At 28.3% G+C, this 17,133-nt stretch overlaps 1 protein-coding gene across 2 annotated transcripts; it reads left to right on the plus strand.

Annotated features, from left to right (window-relative positions):
• The first annotated feature begins 12,618 nt into the window (after positions 1-12,618).
• On the plus strand, positions 12,619-16,466 carry LOC111291917 (plant cysteine oxidase 2-like). Of its 2 annotated transcripts, none has more exons than XM_022884049.2 (5): positions 12,619-13,240; positions 14,365-14,483; positions 14,570-14,732; positions 15,718-15,939; positions 16,037-16,466. In XM_022884049.2, exons 1-5 carry the CDS (start codon positions 12,940-12,942, stop codon positions 16,159-16,161), a joined length of 930 nt encoding a protein of 309 aa, XP_022739784.1. In that variant the 5' UTR covers positions 12,619-12,939; the 3' UTR covers positions 16,162-16,466. The 2 variants fall into 2 exon arrangements, with proteins under 2 accessions (XP_022739784.1, XP_022739785.1); XM_022884050.2 differs by having other exon boundaries at positions 15,721-15,939.
• The last annotated feature ends 667 nt before the right edge of the window (positions 16,467-17,133 follow it).

A 17,133-nucleotide genomic window follows, 5' to 3' on the forward strand; every position in this document is an offset into this window, starting at 1 on the left:
ACAGCGTTATTTGTCGGCATTTTAAAATCTTTCTATTATGAAAAAATGATAGTGAATGTACAAAAAATTTTGTTGATAAGGTGATTTCAAGGGAAATCATTGAAAATATCATTAAGAATGGTAAGCTTCAAGAAGGCAAGACCACCAAGAAGGCATAACAAAAAAGTCGAAGATTAAGCTGTAAACTTTGATGGGTAACAATATAGAAGCTATGCTTTATATCCACCGTTAGTTCATCTTGTTTTATTATCCCACAGTTAATGGCATTGCACAAGCCCCTTACTAACCATTTCCACAATTAGCTTACCCCTACATCAGCTTCAAAGCCTAACAACCTAGCAAGTAGTTTAAGAAGATCTCGAGATAACCAAAAAAGAATGCACATCGACCTTATCCTCATGACCTATACTGAGTTATTCTTAAAACTGATCAAGAACAACTTGGTTTCTTTAGTTATTCTAGAATAATTGAAGCTACCATATCTAAAATGTTATGATGCTAATACGATGTGCGATTATCATAATGAAAATATGGGTTATTCTATTAAAACCTACCATGCTTTCAAACATAAGGCACAAATTTTGATCCGAAAAGGCTTCGTAAGCTTCGACGAATCAAAGGGGCAAGATGTTAATAAAAATCTTTCTTCTGATTGCATAAAGACATGATTTTGAAAATGATGTTAAGGCTAGTTGGAAGCTGCTTGTCATTTTAAGATTTCTTTCATAGTAATGTTAAGAATTCTTTTGTGCAGTAAGATTTTATTTGTTATCATTTTAATAAAAGACAAGTTAGTGCATTTCATTACATTTTCTCTTTTATTCAACCATTGTTCCATGCTTTGTTACCTTTCATAACTTTTTATTCCTATTCTTAAATTTCAAATGATGAATGTTTAGACAATAATAACAATAATTCTGGGATTTAATTTTGAAAACTCATTCATATTGGTCTGAAGAGACTATTTGAGCAAAAGAAGTCAGCTACTAGTAAATGTGAAATAGATATGTCTTGAAGATATGTAATTTTTTATAAAAATTCATGAGCTTATTTTTGTTCAATAGATGATGTTCAAGTAAAGCATTCACATTTGAGATGAAAAATGATTTTTTTTCTTTTACCATTCGAAAAACCATTCATTGCTATCCCTTTGAGCCTATTATAATTTTTTTTTCTAAAAAACTTTGACCAAGAATCACCTTCTACATTAGGGGTAATTTTTTAAAAAAAAAGAGGTAAAAGATCGTAAAGGGTCTTAAATAGAAAAAAAAAGAAAGAAAAGTAAAATAAAAAAGAGAGAGAAAAAAGAAAAATGAATGCCACAAATGAATTGAGACAAATTAATAAGAATCTTTTGTGATGAATGAAATGAATGGAAGAAGAAAAAGTGATGAAATGATGCAGAGTGGGGCAAAATGCAAAGTTGCATCAAATGATGAGAAATGATATTTTGGTTTTGAACCTTTTTAAACACATATTTTGAGCTTATTTTATTCATTTCTTTCATGACACCTCATCATTGCCTACATTACAACCTTTAAAAGTTCATTTGGATGAAATATGAATGTTCGAATTGAATGATCATATATTGGGCTAAGGTATGCTTATGATGGAATAACGAAATCGTGCTACGTTGTTCTAGAGATTGATGGGTAAAAGATATCACTAATGGATAAAAAAATAAGAAAATAAAAAATAAAAAATGAGAAGAGAAAAAAATGAAAAATGAAAAAAAAATAAAAAGGTGAAAAAATGAAAAAAAAAAAGAAAAATGGAAAGAAGAGAAAAGAGATACTCAAATTAAAAATTCGAAAGAGCGATTTGGGTAGAAAAATCTCTGAGTTGAGAATTGGATAAACAATTCACATGTATGGAATGTCAAAAACATCTGAAGATCTCTCAAAACTATGACAAAGTTTAATAAACTCAAAATGACTTCGAAGGTCAATGGAATGAGTTTTTGAGAAATATTATAGATTAATGTTAAGAGTTGTCTAAGTATTCATTGTTTGGACAATGTTGTGCCATTCAATACCATCTTTATTGATATGTTTTGAATTCATTCTTTTGCCTATTTATTTTTATATCAAACTCATTCCTCATTGATTACATTTCCCAATTCACATTGTGCTATCTTATTCTCATATCCCTAAAATAAATCAAGGAAATGTATAATTGCATTGTATTTATCATGATTTGAAATGATAATGAATTAATGGTAATGTACATAAAAGATTCTTGCATTCTTTTGAAAAGAAATCCAAGATGAATAGGAGCAAAAAAAATAAAAAAAATAAAGCGCTGACATATGTATAGTGATGGATTGGTTGACATAATTTGTGAAAAGTGGTTAAATGATGAAAATGATGTGGGGGCAATGGATGCAACATGTTTTAGAATGGCTAGTGCTAAGAAGCCTATGAATGATGATTAAGTGATAAAAATAATGTGAATCAATTGACAGAATTTGTTCTAAAATAGCTAGTGCTAAAAAGCCTATGAGTGGTGACTAAATGATAAGGAATGAAATTTGTTTTGAAATGGCTGTTGCTGAGAAGCTTGTGAATTATAGTGAAAATAATATTTGTAGACACCCAATTTGGTCCAGGCCCGGATCAATTGGGCCTAGTCCAAATAGGCAAGTCTATGTTCTTTTTTTCTTCATTTTATTTTTATTTTTATTTTTTTTTTGTATGTTACATTTTTATTTTATTTTTATTTTTATTATTATTGTTTTTTTATATATTTTTTTCTTTTATTTTTTTTTATCTTAGGTATTTATGTATTTATTAATATGTATATATCTTTATTATTATTATTATTATTATTATTATTATTATTATTATTATTATTATTATTATTATTATTATTATTATTTTCTTCTTTTTTTTCTGTTAATATTTATGTATATCAGATTATGTATTATCTGTTATTTAATTTTAATTTATCTGTTAATTTTCTTGATTTATCTGATTTATTTTCATTTGATTTTTTTTTTATTTATCTGGCTAGAAATTGGATTGGGATTCAATCAAAAGAGTCCATGTTGGATTCAATGATTGAATCCGAATCCAAAGAGAAATTGAGATTGATCATAAACTCTTCTAATCAATCCTTATAAAAAGGATCCTAAGGAACAGAATAGAACACGGAAAAATAGTGAGGAAAAAAAGCTACTGGTTGAGAGAAAAGGGCGTATAGAAGAATTTTGAAGGCTAAAAAAAAGTTTAGAAGTGTTAGAACAGCTGTAGGAATCAAAAAATTTTTTTTTGAGATTTTTGCTGAAAAGTTTTTTTGGAAATTTCTGGAAAATTTTCAGATTTTGGTGATTTTTTCGACGAAACTTAAATTTTTCGACAACAATTTCGGCCAAGATTGAAGTTTTCGACCAGCTGCCCAATTTTCGGTGAAGATTCCCAGAAATCGACCAACTTTTCGGTGAACTTCCGACGAAAAACTCATATTTCGATAAAAAATTCCAGAATCCGACGAATATTCAACCGAAGTTTTTCGATCGTTTTAGAGAGAAGGGAGAGAAAAAAAAGGAAGAGAGAGAGAGGGGAAAAGGTTTCTGCCGAAAAAATAAAAGAAATAGCTTTATATACCCTTCCAAAACGACGTCATTTTTACGTTAAATAACCTAGATGATCCGCGCGTTTTGCCAAGATCCGACCCGACCCGAGCGTCGACGCGCTTTTCGACCCGCGCGTGTTCCACCTCCCCGAGTCATTAGTCGAGCCGAGCCGACGTTCTGAGCCACTTCTTCAAGCCGTTTTTCTTCATTGAGCCGAGCCGAGCCTTTCAGGTTTTTTTTTTTGTTTTTTTATATTTATTTATTTGTTTTTTTGTTTATTTATTTATTAAATGAGGATTATTTAATGTTTTATTATCTTTATTTTATTTTTATTTTTGTTTTATTTTTTTTATTTTTAATTTTATTTTGTTTTATTATTTTATTTTTTTTAAATAAAACCTAAAAAAAATATTTTTGAGAAAAAGTTAAAAATATCAATTTTCTTCGAAAATCAAAGAATCTAAAAAAAATATTTTTGGGAAAAAGTTGAAAGTATCAATTTTCCTTAAAAATAAATTTTCAAAAAAAATTTTTTTGAGGAAAAGTTGAAAGTATCAATTTTCCTTAAAAATAAATTTTTAAAAAAATATTTTTCGAAAAAAAGTTGAAAATATCAATTTTCTTTAAAAATAAATTTTCAAAAAAAAAAGTTTTGAGGAAAAGTTGAAAGTATCAATTTTCCTCGAAAATCAAAGAATAAAAAAAAAATATTTTTGGGAAAAAGTTGAAAGTATCAATTTTCCTTAAAAATAAATTTTCTAAAATATATTTTTGGGGAAAAGTTGAAAGTATCAATTTTTTTTAAAAATAAATTTTCAAAAAAATAAATTTTTATGAAAAAGTTGAAAGTATTAATTTTTCTCGAAATTAAAGTTTTCAAAAAAATTTTTAGGGAAAAGTTGAAAGTATCAATTTTCCTCGAAAAACAAAGTTTCCAAAAAGTATTTTTGAAAAAAAGTTGAAAGTATCAATTTTTTTGAAAGATAAATTTTGTAAAAAATATTTTTTGGGAAAAGTTGAAAGTATCAATTTTCCTTAAAAATAAATTTTCAAAAAAATAAATTTTTGAGAAAAAGTTGAAAGTATCAATTTTCCTCGAAATTAAAGTTTCAAAAGAATATTTTTGGGAAAAAGTTGAAAGTATCAATTTTTCCTGGACAAAAACAATCATTCTTTTCTTTCTTTTTATTTTTTAATGTTAAATAATCTGACAATAGAGCCTTTGCAAGTGAAACAGTAGTTTTTCTTGCATACTCTTGATGTGAGGGAATTTTTTTAATTTTTTGCTAAAAGTATTAGAGTCAATTGAGAATAATTTTCAATAATTAATTACTTGGTAAAATTTTAAGGCTCATTGCATAATACAAATTTAAGTTGGTATCATCTTTTGATGGGTGTTGTGAGGATGCTATAACCTTCCTCACACGTAATTGAACTCTCGAACCCTGTTCTGGTTAGTAGACCTGAACTTATTTTTTTAGAGACCCTTAAACTTAGGTGTTCCCTGAAAGGACAGATTCTTTAGGTGACCAATCGCACCTAGATAAAAAAGATTGATGATGACTTTCTTAAGTCAATGTCTAGCGATAGATCCCCGGATCTAGACGTTACGACAGTATGGATCAATGGATGAAATTTATTTTGAAATTGCTAGTACTGAAAAGCTTATGAATTGCGACAAGTATCAATTGACAGAACTTATTCTAAATGGTCAGTGCTGAGAAGTTGAAAAAGAAAGATGAGAGATGGTGGAGTCTTGAAAATCATATTACCACAATTAATTAGAATTTCATGACATGAAAATTCACATTACATGCATTACATTTGCATTATTGTTTGGAAAATATGACATTGTGAGAATCTAGCTTGTTGCATTTTCATCATTAAAAAAACATTTGCATCATTGATCATGACATTCATTACATATAGAATTTTGACCTTGGCAAAAGTTTGAAAGTCATCTAAAATTTTTTTTTTGAATCTTTGGACGATGTCTTTTAAGATAAAATTATGAATCCTCAAATGAGAATTTTTTAGTCTTAAATAAGAATCTTTAAAAAATTCTCAAGTGAGAATCTTTGAGTCTTAAATAAGAATCTTTAAGAAATCCTCAAATTAGAATCTTTGAGTCTTAAATAATAATATTTAAGAAATCCTCAAATGAGAATCTTTAAGAAATTCTCAATTGAGAATCTTTGAGTTCTTAAATGAAAATCTTTAAAAAATCCCCAAATGAGAATATTTGAGTTTCAAATAAGAAACTTTGAGTTTTCAAATGAAAAACTTTAAGTTTTCAAATGAGAATTTTTGAAATGTAAAACCATGAAATGTATTGGATATGAATCTCTAAATTTTGAATGAGAATCTTTAAATGTTGAATGCGAGTCTTGTAATTTACAAATGCAAATCTTGAAATCTTGCAAATTTGAATTCTTGTGAATTTGAAAATTTGAGAATCAAATTTCAGTAAATTTTTACGAAGCTAAAATGTTCTTATGAATCTGAACCTTTGAATTTTGAACTCAAATTGTGAATCTTCAAGTTTCCATCAGACCTAATCTGACTCTTCTGGACATGATTGTTAAGGAGCTTTTATTTTTTAAAGTTGTTGCTTTTATTTTTCAAAGTTGTTGTGCCTTTATTTAGAAGAGCATTTATTTTTTCAAAGTTATGTACCCATGTTTAGATGAGCCTTTTATTTTTCAAAGTTGTTATGCTTTTGTTTAGAAGAGCTTTTATTTTTCAAAGTTGTTATGCCTTTGTTTAGATGAGCTTTTATTTTTCAAAGTTGTTGTGCTTCTATTTAGAGGAGCCTTTATTTTTTAAAAGTTGTTGTGTTTCTGATTAGAGGAGCCTTTATTTTTCAAAGTTTTTGAACTTTTGATTAGAGGAGTCTTTTATTTTTCAAAGTTGTTGAGCCTCTGTTTAGAGAAGCTTTATTTATTTTTCAAAGTCATTGAGCCTCTGTTTAAAAGAGCTTTATTTATTTTTTAAAGTTATTGAGCTTCTATTTAGATGAGCTTTATTTATTTAAAAAAAATAAAAATATGTGTTGATTCTTGATTGGGTTAACTATGTTTTTGCATAATTTTTGTTTCAAAGAAAATGTATAAAAAAAGGCCGCTTTAGACACATCAATCTATCTAGGGTTTTAATTAAGTTAATTTTGTTAATAAAAAAATAAAAAATAGGTAGTTGAGTTTGTGAAATTGTTGGAACTAGTTTGTAAAGTTGGAGTTAGGTTTAAGGTTGGAATTTAAAGAAAATTGGGATTCTTTTTTGGATTGGAGTTCTCAGATTCAAAACTCTATAAATACATGCCCACATGATCACATAAACACACATAAAAAAAATTAGGAAAAAAGGTAAAAATCATATAAATGAGTCAAGAAAGTTTTTTGGGGTTTTAAAAAAAACTTTTTTGGAAAAAATCTAAAAAATTTCTAGATTCCGATGACTTTTTTCAATCTTTGTCTCAAGCTGAGCCAAGCGAAGCCACTTTTGAAGCTATTTCAGCTTTTCTTCTCGCAGTCGAGTCGCACTATAGCAATTAGAGTCAAGTCGCCTCATGTTTTGAGTTTTTTTTCATTTTATTTATTTATTTATTTTAGTATTTTTACATGATTAAATTTAAAATAAAAATAAAAATAAAAAGGTAAAAAATAAAATAAATTTTAGGAATAAATATTAATTATCCAATGATGAAATTTATAGAAATTTCAAATGGTAAATTGCTACAAAATTCCTACATGATAAATTTTATCTAAATTTATCCCAAATAGTGAAATAATTTAGATAAAGTTTTAATAACAATAATTAATATTTATTTTCAAAACAAAAAAAGAAGAAAAAGAAAAAATAAAAAAATATTGATAAAAATTTTAGAATTAAGTACAAATTACCTAAGGATGATATTCTGAAAAATTTAAAATGGTAAAATTTTAAGAAATCTCTAGGTCAAAAATTTTCTCTAAATTTGTTCCAAATGGTGAAATAATTTAGATGAAATTTCAATAAAAGTAATTACATTCTTTTCAAATTTGGTTAAAAATATTTGATAATTATCCAATAATGGGATTCTTAAAAATTTCAATTGGTAAATTCTTAATAAATCTCTAAGTGAAAATTTTCTTTAAATTTATCCCAAATAGTGGAAGAATTTAAATGAAATTTCAATAAAAAGTAATTGTCATATTATTTTCCTTCCGAAGACAAAAAAATAAATAAAGAGAGAATATTTCTAAATTGACCAAATGGTGAAAAATTTAGAAATCCAATAAAAAAAGAGAAAATTTCTAAATAGGCCCAAATGGTGAAAAATTTAAAAATTTTGAAAAAAAAAATTTTTAAATTGACCCAAATAGTAAAAAATTTAGAAATCTAACAAAAAAAGAGAGAATTTCTAAATAGACCCAAATGGCAAAAAAATTTAGAAATTCAAAATTTTTTTTTGAATTTGGCCCAAATTGTGAAATAATTAAATATATTTTTAACAAAAAAGAATAATAAAGAAATTTTTTTTTTATGACGGAGTCTCTCTAAGGAAACAAATGGGATCTTTGAATACTCTTGAGGAAAAAAATATTTTTAAGAATTCTATTAGATTGATGGAAGAATCTCTTAAATTATTTTCAATATTTCAACATAAAAATTTGAAACCATTAAACTCAATTCCTAAGGATAAATTTAAAATAATATGGTACCATCATTTGGATGGCATATGGGGCTGCTATAATATTTTTTACATGTAACTGAACTTCCGAACCCTGTTCTGGTTAGTAGATCCGAACCTATTCTTTTAGGGATCCTTAGTCAAGCTTAGGAGCTCCTTAAGATGATAGATTTTTTAGGTGGTGAATCACACCTAGTTAAAAAAGATTGATGGTAAATCTATTTGTTAAGTTTAACTATAGATTTTTGGATCTATATGTTATAATATTTCTTTTCTATTTTTTTTCTACTCCCTTTTTTTTTGTTTTTTTCTTCGATTTTCCTTCGTCGAATGTCAAACCTCCAAACTTTCCTTTTTTTTTGCTTTTTTTTTTTTGTGTTGGTGCTAAGGTTCTTCTCCTTAAAAAAGACTGTAATTTTTTTTGTTATGATAAGTTTCGAGTGGATTTTTTTTTGTGTTTTTTGTGATGGTTTTTTTGTGTTGATTATGGTTAACAGTGACGGTTCACGATTGTGATGATGGTTGTCTCAGTTTGGAATAGGTTTTAAGGGTAGTGAATAAAAATGGCGAGGGGTTGTTCTTGGTTGGCAAAAGAGTTTTGAGTTTGTTGATGTATAGGGAAAATAGGGCCAAATGGGTTGATTTTTTTTTTTTTTTAAACTGGGTTACTGGTTATTACAAGCTTTATGGTGGTAATAGTAGGGCATGTGATGTTGATGGTAGTGATTGTTGATGGCAGGTTCAAAAAAGGGGTGAATGGGTTTATGTGGTTTTTGTTGGGGGGGTTTGAGAGTGGTGATGGTGTGATTAATAATTGGTAGTGAAAAGCTTGGTAAGCTGAATGATGGTCAAATGTAGAGGTTGAGAGATACTATAGAATTTTGTAGAATTTTTTTCCCTTTTTTTTCCTCTTAATGTATCTTTCCTATATCTATGAATGGAAATAAGACATAGGCATTCAATGCTCAAACAAAATTGTAGCAGCAAAATCGCTGCACTTGAAAAGCATATTTGGCTTGTTGTGGTGTGAAGATGGGTTGAGGAGCTTGTTGCTCTATAATACTGCAATGCCAACTTCAATTGTTTGCTTCCTTTTTTAAGGGCATATTTGCTTATTTAATTTGAGTAATTTAATCTAAAAGTAAAATTAGGCTTCAAATTTTGGACTTTAAATTGAATTTTGGATTTCCAATAAGCTTTCAAGCCCAAATGATTTTAATCGGCCTTTAAATAAAATGTCATTAGATTGGATTTTAAAAATTAAGTTTGGATTCAAAATTAGACTTTGAGTCTTTCAATTCGACTCTTAAATCTTAATTCAAAATTAATTCAATAAAGAAACTAAATTAAACCAAGGCTTGTGCAAAAGTATCCAAAAAGGATTAATTTAAAACAAAGTTCAATAGAGCTCGATCTGATAAATCTAATTATAATGTTTAAATTAACCAAATCTAAACATTTAAATTAAGTATAAAAATTGAATAAAATTGAATTGGTTTGGACAAAATAAATATCTACAAGATGTAAAAGTAGCAATATCGATGAAGTGAAATTGTTGGGAAGAGAAAAATTGATAATTAAGAATATTAGAATAAAAATTATTATAATAAAAAATTTAAATTATTTAATATTTATAAAATTTATTCAAATTATTTCTTAATGTATTAAATAATAAACTTTATTTGTTATATTAAATTAACAAACTTATTTTACAATTTTTAAATAAAAATAAAAATTTTGTAAGGACATTTTCGAAATAATGATAAAATTTAAATAATAAAAATGGAAAACAAAAAAAACATTTGCTGACTGGTCATCAATTGGATCAAAATAGCCAGCTAATGACTGGCCATTCTTCAATTGCCCCATGCATTCATTTAAAATAAGTTACTGTGGGCGCACATTTTGATTGCAACTTCACCACGGGTGCAACGCAATCTAAATGAGGCCTAAATCATTCCAAAATTAAAAAGTGTGTATGTTTCTATATATATCTAACATCCATGTATTTTTATCTTCTATTGTCTATCTTTATAACTCATGAACATTGCCATATCAGCTTCATTATCCTTCTAATTATTATGTCAGTTTCTTCTTTTTTTATCAAATGTTACAAGGTTTACTTAATGACATCTAATTTAACATTAATATATATATATATATATTTTTTATCTGAAACTTTTTAGTGTTCAGTCGTCACTTAAGGCTCCAACTAAATTGGAGTCGAGTCGAGTCAAATTTTACAAAAGAGAGAACTTCTCCCAAATCTGTTTTTTTCATTCACAAGATTTAAATTGAGACTTTACTTAAAAAAAAATTGAATTTCTTATCACTCATACGAACGATTGTTGGTAGTATACACTTTGATTATTTATTAAGTTAGACATTCATGATTATACTATATTCATAAACTCAATTAATTGTGGATATATGTAATTTGTGTTTTGTGTTATTTAAAATTTAAAATTTTGAATTTAGATTTATATTTATTATTATTTAATTATGAATCAAATTCAAAATAAATAAATTTAACTATTCACTAATTTTATCATTAATGAATCTATGCTATTCATAAATTTAATTAATTATAAATAAATGTACTTAATATCTAATATAATTTAAGTTTAACATATTTATTAAATAATATAAATACATATTAATGGTAAGTTACAAGAATAAAGAACATAATTTATATAAATCTCCATATTATTCCTTGAAGAATTTCCAGCAAAAAAACAAAAAATAAGGTAAATTATAAGTCAATAATATACCAATCTTTTCCTTATTATAATACTTATTTTAATATAATTTTTTATGTTATTAATTTAGAAACTATAATTTATTGTTGTATTTTAATCTATTTTTTTTATACTTTAATGTTAAAATAATTTAAAAAAACACTTGCAATAATGCGCGAGATATTATACTAATATATATATATATATATATAAACACATTAAGTTTATACAATACATTAGAAGTATTTCTTTCTAATTCCATGAATTCGATTTCTTTCATCTCAAAATTTGAACTCAAATTTGCAAATTAAATTACTTAAAACTTAGTATATATGTTTGTCGATTAATCTTTTAATTATTTTAAAAGGAAGAATCTCTCAACACGAGAAATTATTAATTGAAAGAAAATTAGATTTCAAGTTGTTAACTCATAGATAAATTAATTACCTATTATGTTTATTAGCACTTTCATTGTATTAATATTATATATAAAAATAAATATAAATAAGAGCGAACAAACATTTTTCCTCCTATGAAAGCCTCCACAAATATAGTAAATGCTTTGAGGACATATATGATACAAAATAAAATTAAAAATAAATAAAAGAGACTTTTGTATTATATTTATCATCAAATACCACTAAATTCTTAGTATTCTTAAAAATTATCACAAAATTGGACTAAAATGTTAAGGGTGAGCAAAAATCAATTTAAATCGATTAAATTAATTAAAATTGAGTGAATTCAATTGATTCGATTTAATTTATTCGATTTTGCTTATAATTAATTTTTTAAATTAATTAAATTAGTTGACTCGATCGCTTTTTTATTTTTAAAATTAATAATTAAATTGATTGAATTAATCAATTTTTTAATAAGTAAAGATAAAAAATTAAGATAAATATTTTTATTTATTTTTTTTTGTAAAATATTATTAAAATTTTTAAATTTTTTAATGATTTAATTTGAATGATATTTGAATTTGAATTTTATTAAATTAAATTTATATTTAAATAATTATTTATAATAAAAATGATAAAAAATTTGATTATTTAATCGAATTGATTTAATTAAATCAATTTTAATATTATGATCAATTATTTAAAAATTTTTTATCAATTCAATTATTTATTAAATAAAAATATATTAAATCGATTATTAATTTTTTTTTAAATCGAATCGATGAATTGGTCGTCCTACAAAATGCTATACATCAACAAATTCAAGCCATTTCCAAAAGTTTCCTAAACCTAAAGTCTTCAAGTGCAATTCTTTTCATAAACACAACAAAAGAACAGATGTGAAAATTATGTTATTGAGTTGTAAAAACAAAAATCATGGGTAAAAATTGAAAAAGTCAAGATGCGCACATTCATAGAGAGAGAGAGAGACGTAGAGAGAGAAGAGAGCAGAGTTGGATAAAGAAATCAGCTGTTTGAAATAGCCCATAGGTTTTGCAGGTGGTAGAATCCAAGACTATGGCCCCTGGTTTTCAGTCTCTCTCTCAAAAACCAACTGTTCACTCTTTACCTTTCAGCTTTACTCAACATTTCTGCCCTTGTTCTTATCCTTCTTCTTCTTCTGCTTCTTGTCCCCTCCCTTTTATACCCATTCTTTTCCTCTCCTTTTTCTTTACCAACACCAACAGGGATGCCTACTTTCCCATCTCTGTCTTACTTTCCTTCAACTTGTGCAAAAACCCCAGCTTGAATTGCAATAGAAGGAAAAGAAAGCATTTTTTATACTCTTTTGTCTCTCTCGTTTCCTCTGTTTTCCTCTGTTTTTCTTTGTTCATCGCCATTTCTTGGTTCTTTTCACTTTTTCTTCAATACCCAGATTTTAATTTTTAATTTAAATACTTTTTTAGAAATACCCATATTGAAATTCAGTTCTTTTTTTGTCTATGCCCCTGATAGAGTTGATTCAAAATTCTAAGGGGAAAATTTGAAGGGTAAATGGGGAGAGCAACTTTGGCTAATATAAAAGGGAAAGGTTTTAGTGAATTGGCTAAGGAAGTCAAAACAATTTCAGAAGATACAAATAAAGTTTCCAATACGAATAAGAATAGGAATACTACTTCGTCAGATAGCAGCGGAAAGAAGAACCGCCGTCGGACTAGGAAGATGATGATGCCGACTGCAGTTGTGGTGTCACCGGTTCAAAGGCTTTACGATACTTGCAAGGACGTTTTTGCCTTATCCGGGACTGGAATTGTCCCTAATCGGGATAAAATTGAACAGCTTAGAGCTGTTTTGGGTATGTTTTGATTGTGGTTTGATTGGATCGTACGATAGGTTGACTTTGATGTCTAAATGTAGTTTATTGGTGCCGAAAAGTTGTTTCATTTGTTGATACATAATTGATTTGAAATGGTTTATGTCTTGATTTTGATTGAATTTTGCGAATGATTAGGTATGAAATTTGGGAATTTGGTTTAGCATTTTTTATGATATATGTTTTTTTGGGATCTTTTGACAATACTTAATACACCTAATATTTGATGAAATAATCAAACACTTTACCTACTTTCATTAAATTTTTATTTTTTGGAAAATGCTTGTCCTTTTAAAAGGGCACCTATGTGGCACGTAGTCATTGGCTTACCACTCATTTAGCTATGCATTTATTAGCATAGGAATGTGATATCCAAAACTACTAGTAGTTACTTCTGTCAAATTATGTGATAAGATAAAAGCAGTAAAAATATGTTGAGAACTCTTATTTTACTGATATTTTTTGAATATTTGTGTTATGCGGTGCGCGCATTTTATATTATTCATGTCATTCTTTCATATGGTTCATTAGTATCCGTTAAGGCTTTCATAGATGTTCTTTTTTGTGTTAAATATCGGATATAGTCTGTAAATAAATTAGGTGCCATCTTGGTGTCTATGTGTTTCATATGTCATAGGAAAGATATCTCAGGTCTGGATCCTTTGTTAGGCATTTCTTTATATTCTGGAGCATTATATTTTACTATATTTTTTTATACTTTGGAACTGTGTAACTGGAAATATAGAAGGGAGCATTCATCTTTTATATACAGCCATTTTAATTCTTTAATTTTGATGCACCTTGTTTATGTGTGATGCAAACTCTTTCATCATGTCTGCATTTTGTTTCTTATGCGGACATTGTATGTGGTTGTTTTCACTGAGAAGGAATTGCCACTGCAATTGAAATAAGGTTATTCAGCTTTCATTAACTGTTATCTTCCGTTTTAAAGTAAAAGTCAGTGAAAAAGATGCGGTCATTTGTTTATTATCTAAAGAATGCAAAGATGTAACTGATGGAGATAGAGCCAAAGAATGAAAATTATATGAACTATCACAGATGCTACGCTTACTGTACTGACATAACCTCTGTTTGTTCTTGGGTAGATAAAATCCTGCCGGAAGATGTTGGTGTTACTCCCAAAATGCCATTTTTTAAGCGGCAAGTAACTCAGCCAGCACCAACAATAACATACCTGCACATTCTTCAGTGTGAAAAGTTTTCGGTATGTACAGCATTTTGAAATGCTTTTTGGATCTTTAAGAAATGTGTTGTAGTTTTGGACTTTGTAAAATTTTTCATGTATTGCAGATGGGCATCTTTTGCTTGCCACCATCTGGTGTCATTCCGCTTCACAATCACCCTGGAATGACAGTTTTCAGTAAGCTTCTCTTTGGGACTGTGCACATCAAATCATATGACTGGGTGGTTGATGTCCCTCCGAATGCATCGGTTGTTGTGAATCCTTCACAAAGTAGGTTTTTTTTTTTTTTTAAGGGTTAATTGTTTTTCTATTGCTTTCTCAGTAGATATGTGTCTATGCATTTTCCTTAGAGCCATATAAACGGTTATTCATCCAGACGTTTATGCAGCTGTCCTTGAGATGTTGCAAAAGCTAGCGTAGGTGCTTCTTGGAAAGGGGAAAAAAGGAAAAGAGGGATAGGGTAGAGGTTGGGACTGGAGAAAAAAGAGAAATCCACGATTGGGTTTCAGTGGCAAAGAGAAATAATAATAATAATAATAATAATAAGATAGATTGGTCATGTTAAAGCCAAATTCTTGATGGTGGTTTATATTTGGAATTCTTGAAGGCTCATGTATTGCCATTGGTTAAGACACAGGGTAGAATAGTGGACTAGTCTCAAAAGACTCCATTTGTTGAGCACCGATTAGAATACACCCCACCCAATCTTTGTGTTTTCCTGGTTTTCTGGTGTAACACCCAGCCAACTTCTATTTCTTAAATAAATTAGAAAAGGAAGTAAATTTCTAATGTTGCCTGATGAAATGACTTCCAAATTCCAAGTTGAAGCATGTTGGTGCGGGACTATTGGCAGCATACCTAAAGAAAAGAGAAGAAAAAGGGGAATTGGTGAAGAAATAAAGGAGCAAATTTTCTTAGTTATAAAATTGAGTATTGCAATGTTAGGTTGTGCTTTTCTTATGTTGGAAATGATTGTCCGTTTAGATGAACAACCTAAAAAGCTGTATTTGCTTGAAATTAGATCCTTGAACAAGATATATGCTTAGAATACCGTATATGAATATTAGAATATGGTATGTTAATATGCTTGTAATGTTTTCAATGTGTTCTTGAGAGCAATAGATGGAAGCCCCCCTAGAAATCCTTAAAAGAGATTTGATGCCGGACAAAAGTGAAAGGCGTAACAGAAGCATCGTCCTTGATGTACATGGACAGAAATTACCTTGACACTTTATTTATTTTTTGTTTTTCTTAGCAGTGCAACATCCTGAAGTCCGGTTGGCTGAGGTAAAGGTTGATTCTTACTTCACTGCACCTTGCAACACCTCCATACTTTATCCAGCTGATGGAGGCAACATGCATTGCTTCACAGCTGTGACAGCATGTGCGGTGTTGGATGTTCTAGGCCCTCCATACTCCGATCCGGATGGACGGCACTGTACTTACTACTTAGACTACCCCTTCACAAAGTTCTCAGGTACCATGTTTGCTTCTTGACATCGAATTTCCCCATGCTTTTCCTCTTGCTTTATTGAAATTGTGCTTACTGTGAAATTCTTGCAAATTTGACTTAGTTGATGGAGTAACTGTACCTGAAGAGGAGAAGGATAAGCATGCATGGCTTCAAGAGAGGGAGAACCTTGAGGACTTGGTTGTTGATGGAGCACCATACACAGGCCCTGAGATCGTGGAAAACTGATCTCACCCATCTACATCGTGTCATGTAATACACATCAATTTCTCATCCATGTCTTTTCAGTTCCTGCTGTGTACCATTAGGAACTTTTATTTCCTTCTTTTCTTTGGTTTTTTTTTTCCTCCTCTTAGTGGGACATGGGTACTCTTTGTTTTTCTTTTTCCTTACAATTATGTACATAAAAGGGAAAAAAAGAACAAAAAACCAAGAAGAAAAAGGCAAAACTTTGTAAGTGCACAGGATGAACTATGTAGCTCAATGAGAAAAATGTTAGAAGTGCACTCTTTTGTAGCACCTTTCTTTTCCAATTCCTTTTCCTTCGTATTTTCCCTTCTCTTGTCAATTTTCATGATGTAAAATGACTGGCTTTGAACTTGATACAGATTTATGACATAGATCCCAAATTTTACCCACCTTTGTTGTCCTAATATAGGAAGACTTTTTTTGATGACTCTGATAACATAAATGCGTTAGACGTTTTATACACTGCATGTTATTTTTATTTTAAATTGATTGTCATTTTTTTCAAGTGAGTTTATGGCTTTGAATTTAAGTCATTCAAGGGCAATAATAACTGCAACTGAGTTTTTCTATAGCCAGGGCTAGGTGGGGACTAGTTAGACATTTGAGGCAGATCCTTTCATTGAATGACCTTTTGGGACTATTTCTAATTTATGACAGGGCGGAAATAATGTTTTGACTTGAGGTTCTTGTACTATAAATCAATAAGGACAGTGGTTTTTGTCTCATGTTATGTCTCTCAGAAGTCTACATTATGTGTTGATAATGATCATGTCATGTCACTATAAAATAGAAATAGTACTAATACTGAGCAATCAGCTTTTTTATGTTCCATTCCAATAATTGTTTCTGCATTATTTATATATTTCCTCAAAGACACTTCCCAAACTTTTCAAGATTAAAGTTTCTAAAAAAACAGAAACAATTCGATTTTTACTTCAGATATATATATAT

The sequence above is a fragment of the Durio zibethinus genome, chromosome 10 (genome assembly GCF_047325235.1).
Source record: "Durio zibethinus cultivar Kanyao isolate XHJ-2024 chromosome 10, ASM4732523v1, whole genome shotgun sequence".
NCBI classification, from domain to species: Eukaryota; Viridiplantae; Streptophyta; class Magnoliopsida; order Malvales; family Malvaceae; genus Durio; species Durio zibethinus.

What these genes read in the sequence shown, in the direction of transcription:
- LOC111291917 (XM_022884049.2), top strand. Translation starts at nt 12,940, where the DNA reads ATGGGGAGAGCAACTTTGGCTAATATAAAAGGGAAAGGTTTTAGTGAA. An exon ending in TGTTGTGAATCCTTCACAAA is followed by an intron (nt 14,733 to 15,717) that starts GTAGGTTTTTTT and finishes TGTTTTTCTTAG; the next exon opens with CAGTGCAACATCCTGAAGTC. An exon ending in CCCCTTCACAAAGTTCTCAG is followed by an intron (nt 15,940 to 16,036) that starts GTACCATGTTTG and finishes AATTTGACTTAG; the next exon opens with TTGATGGAGTAACTGTACCT.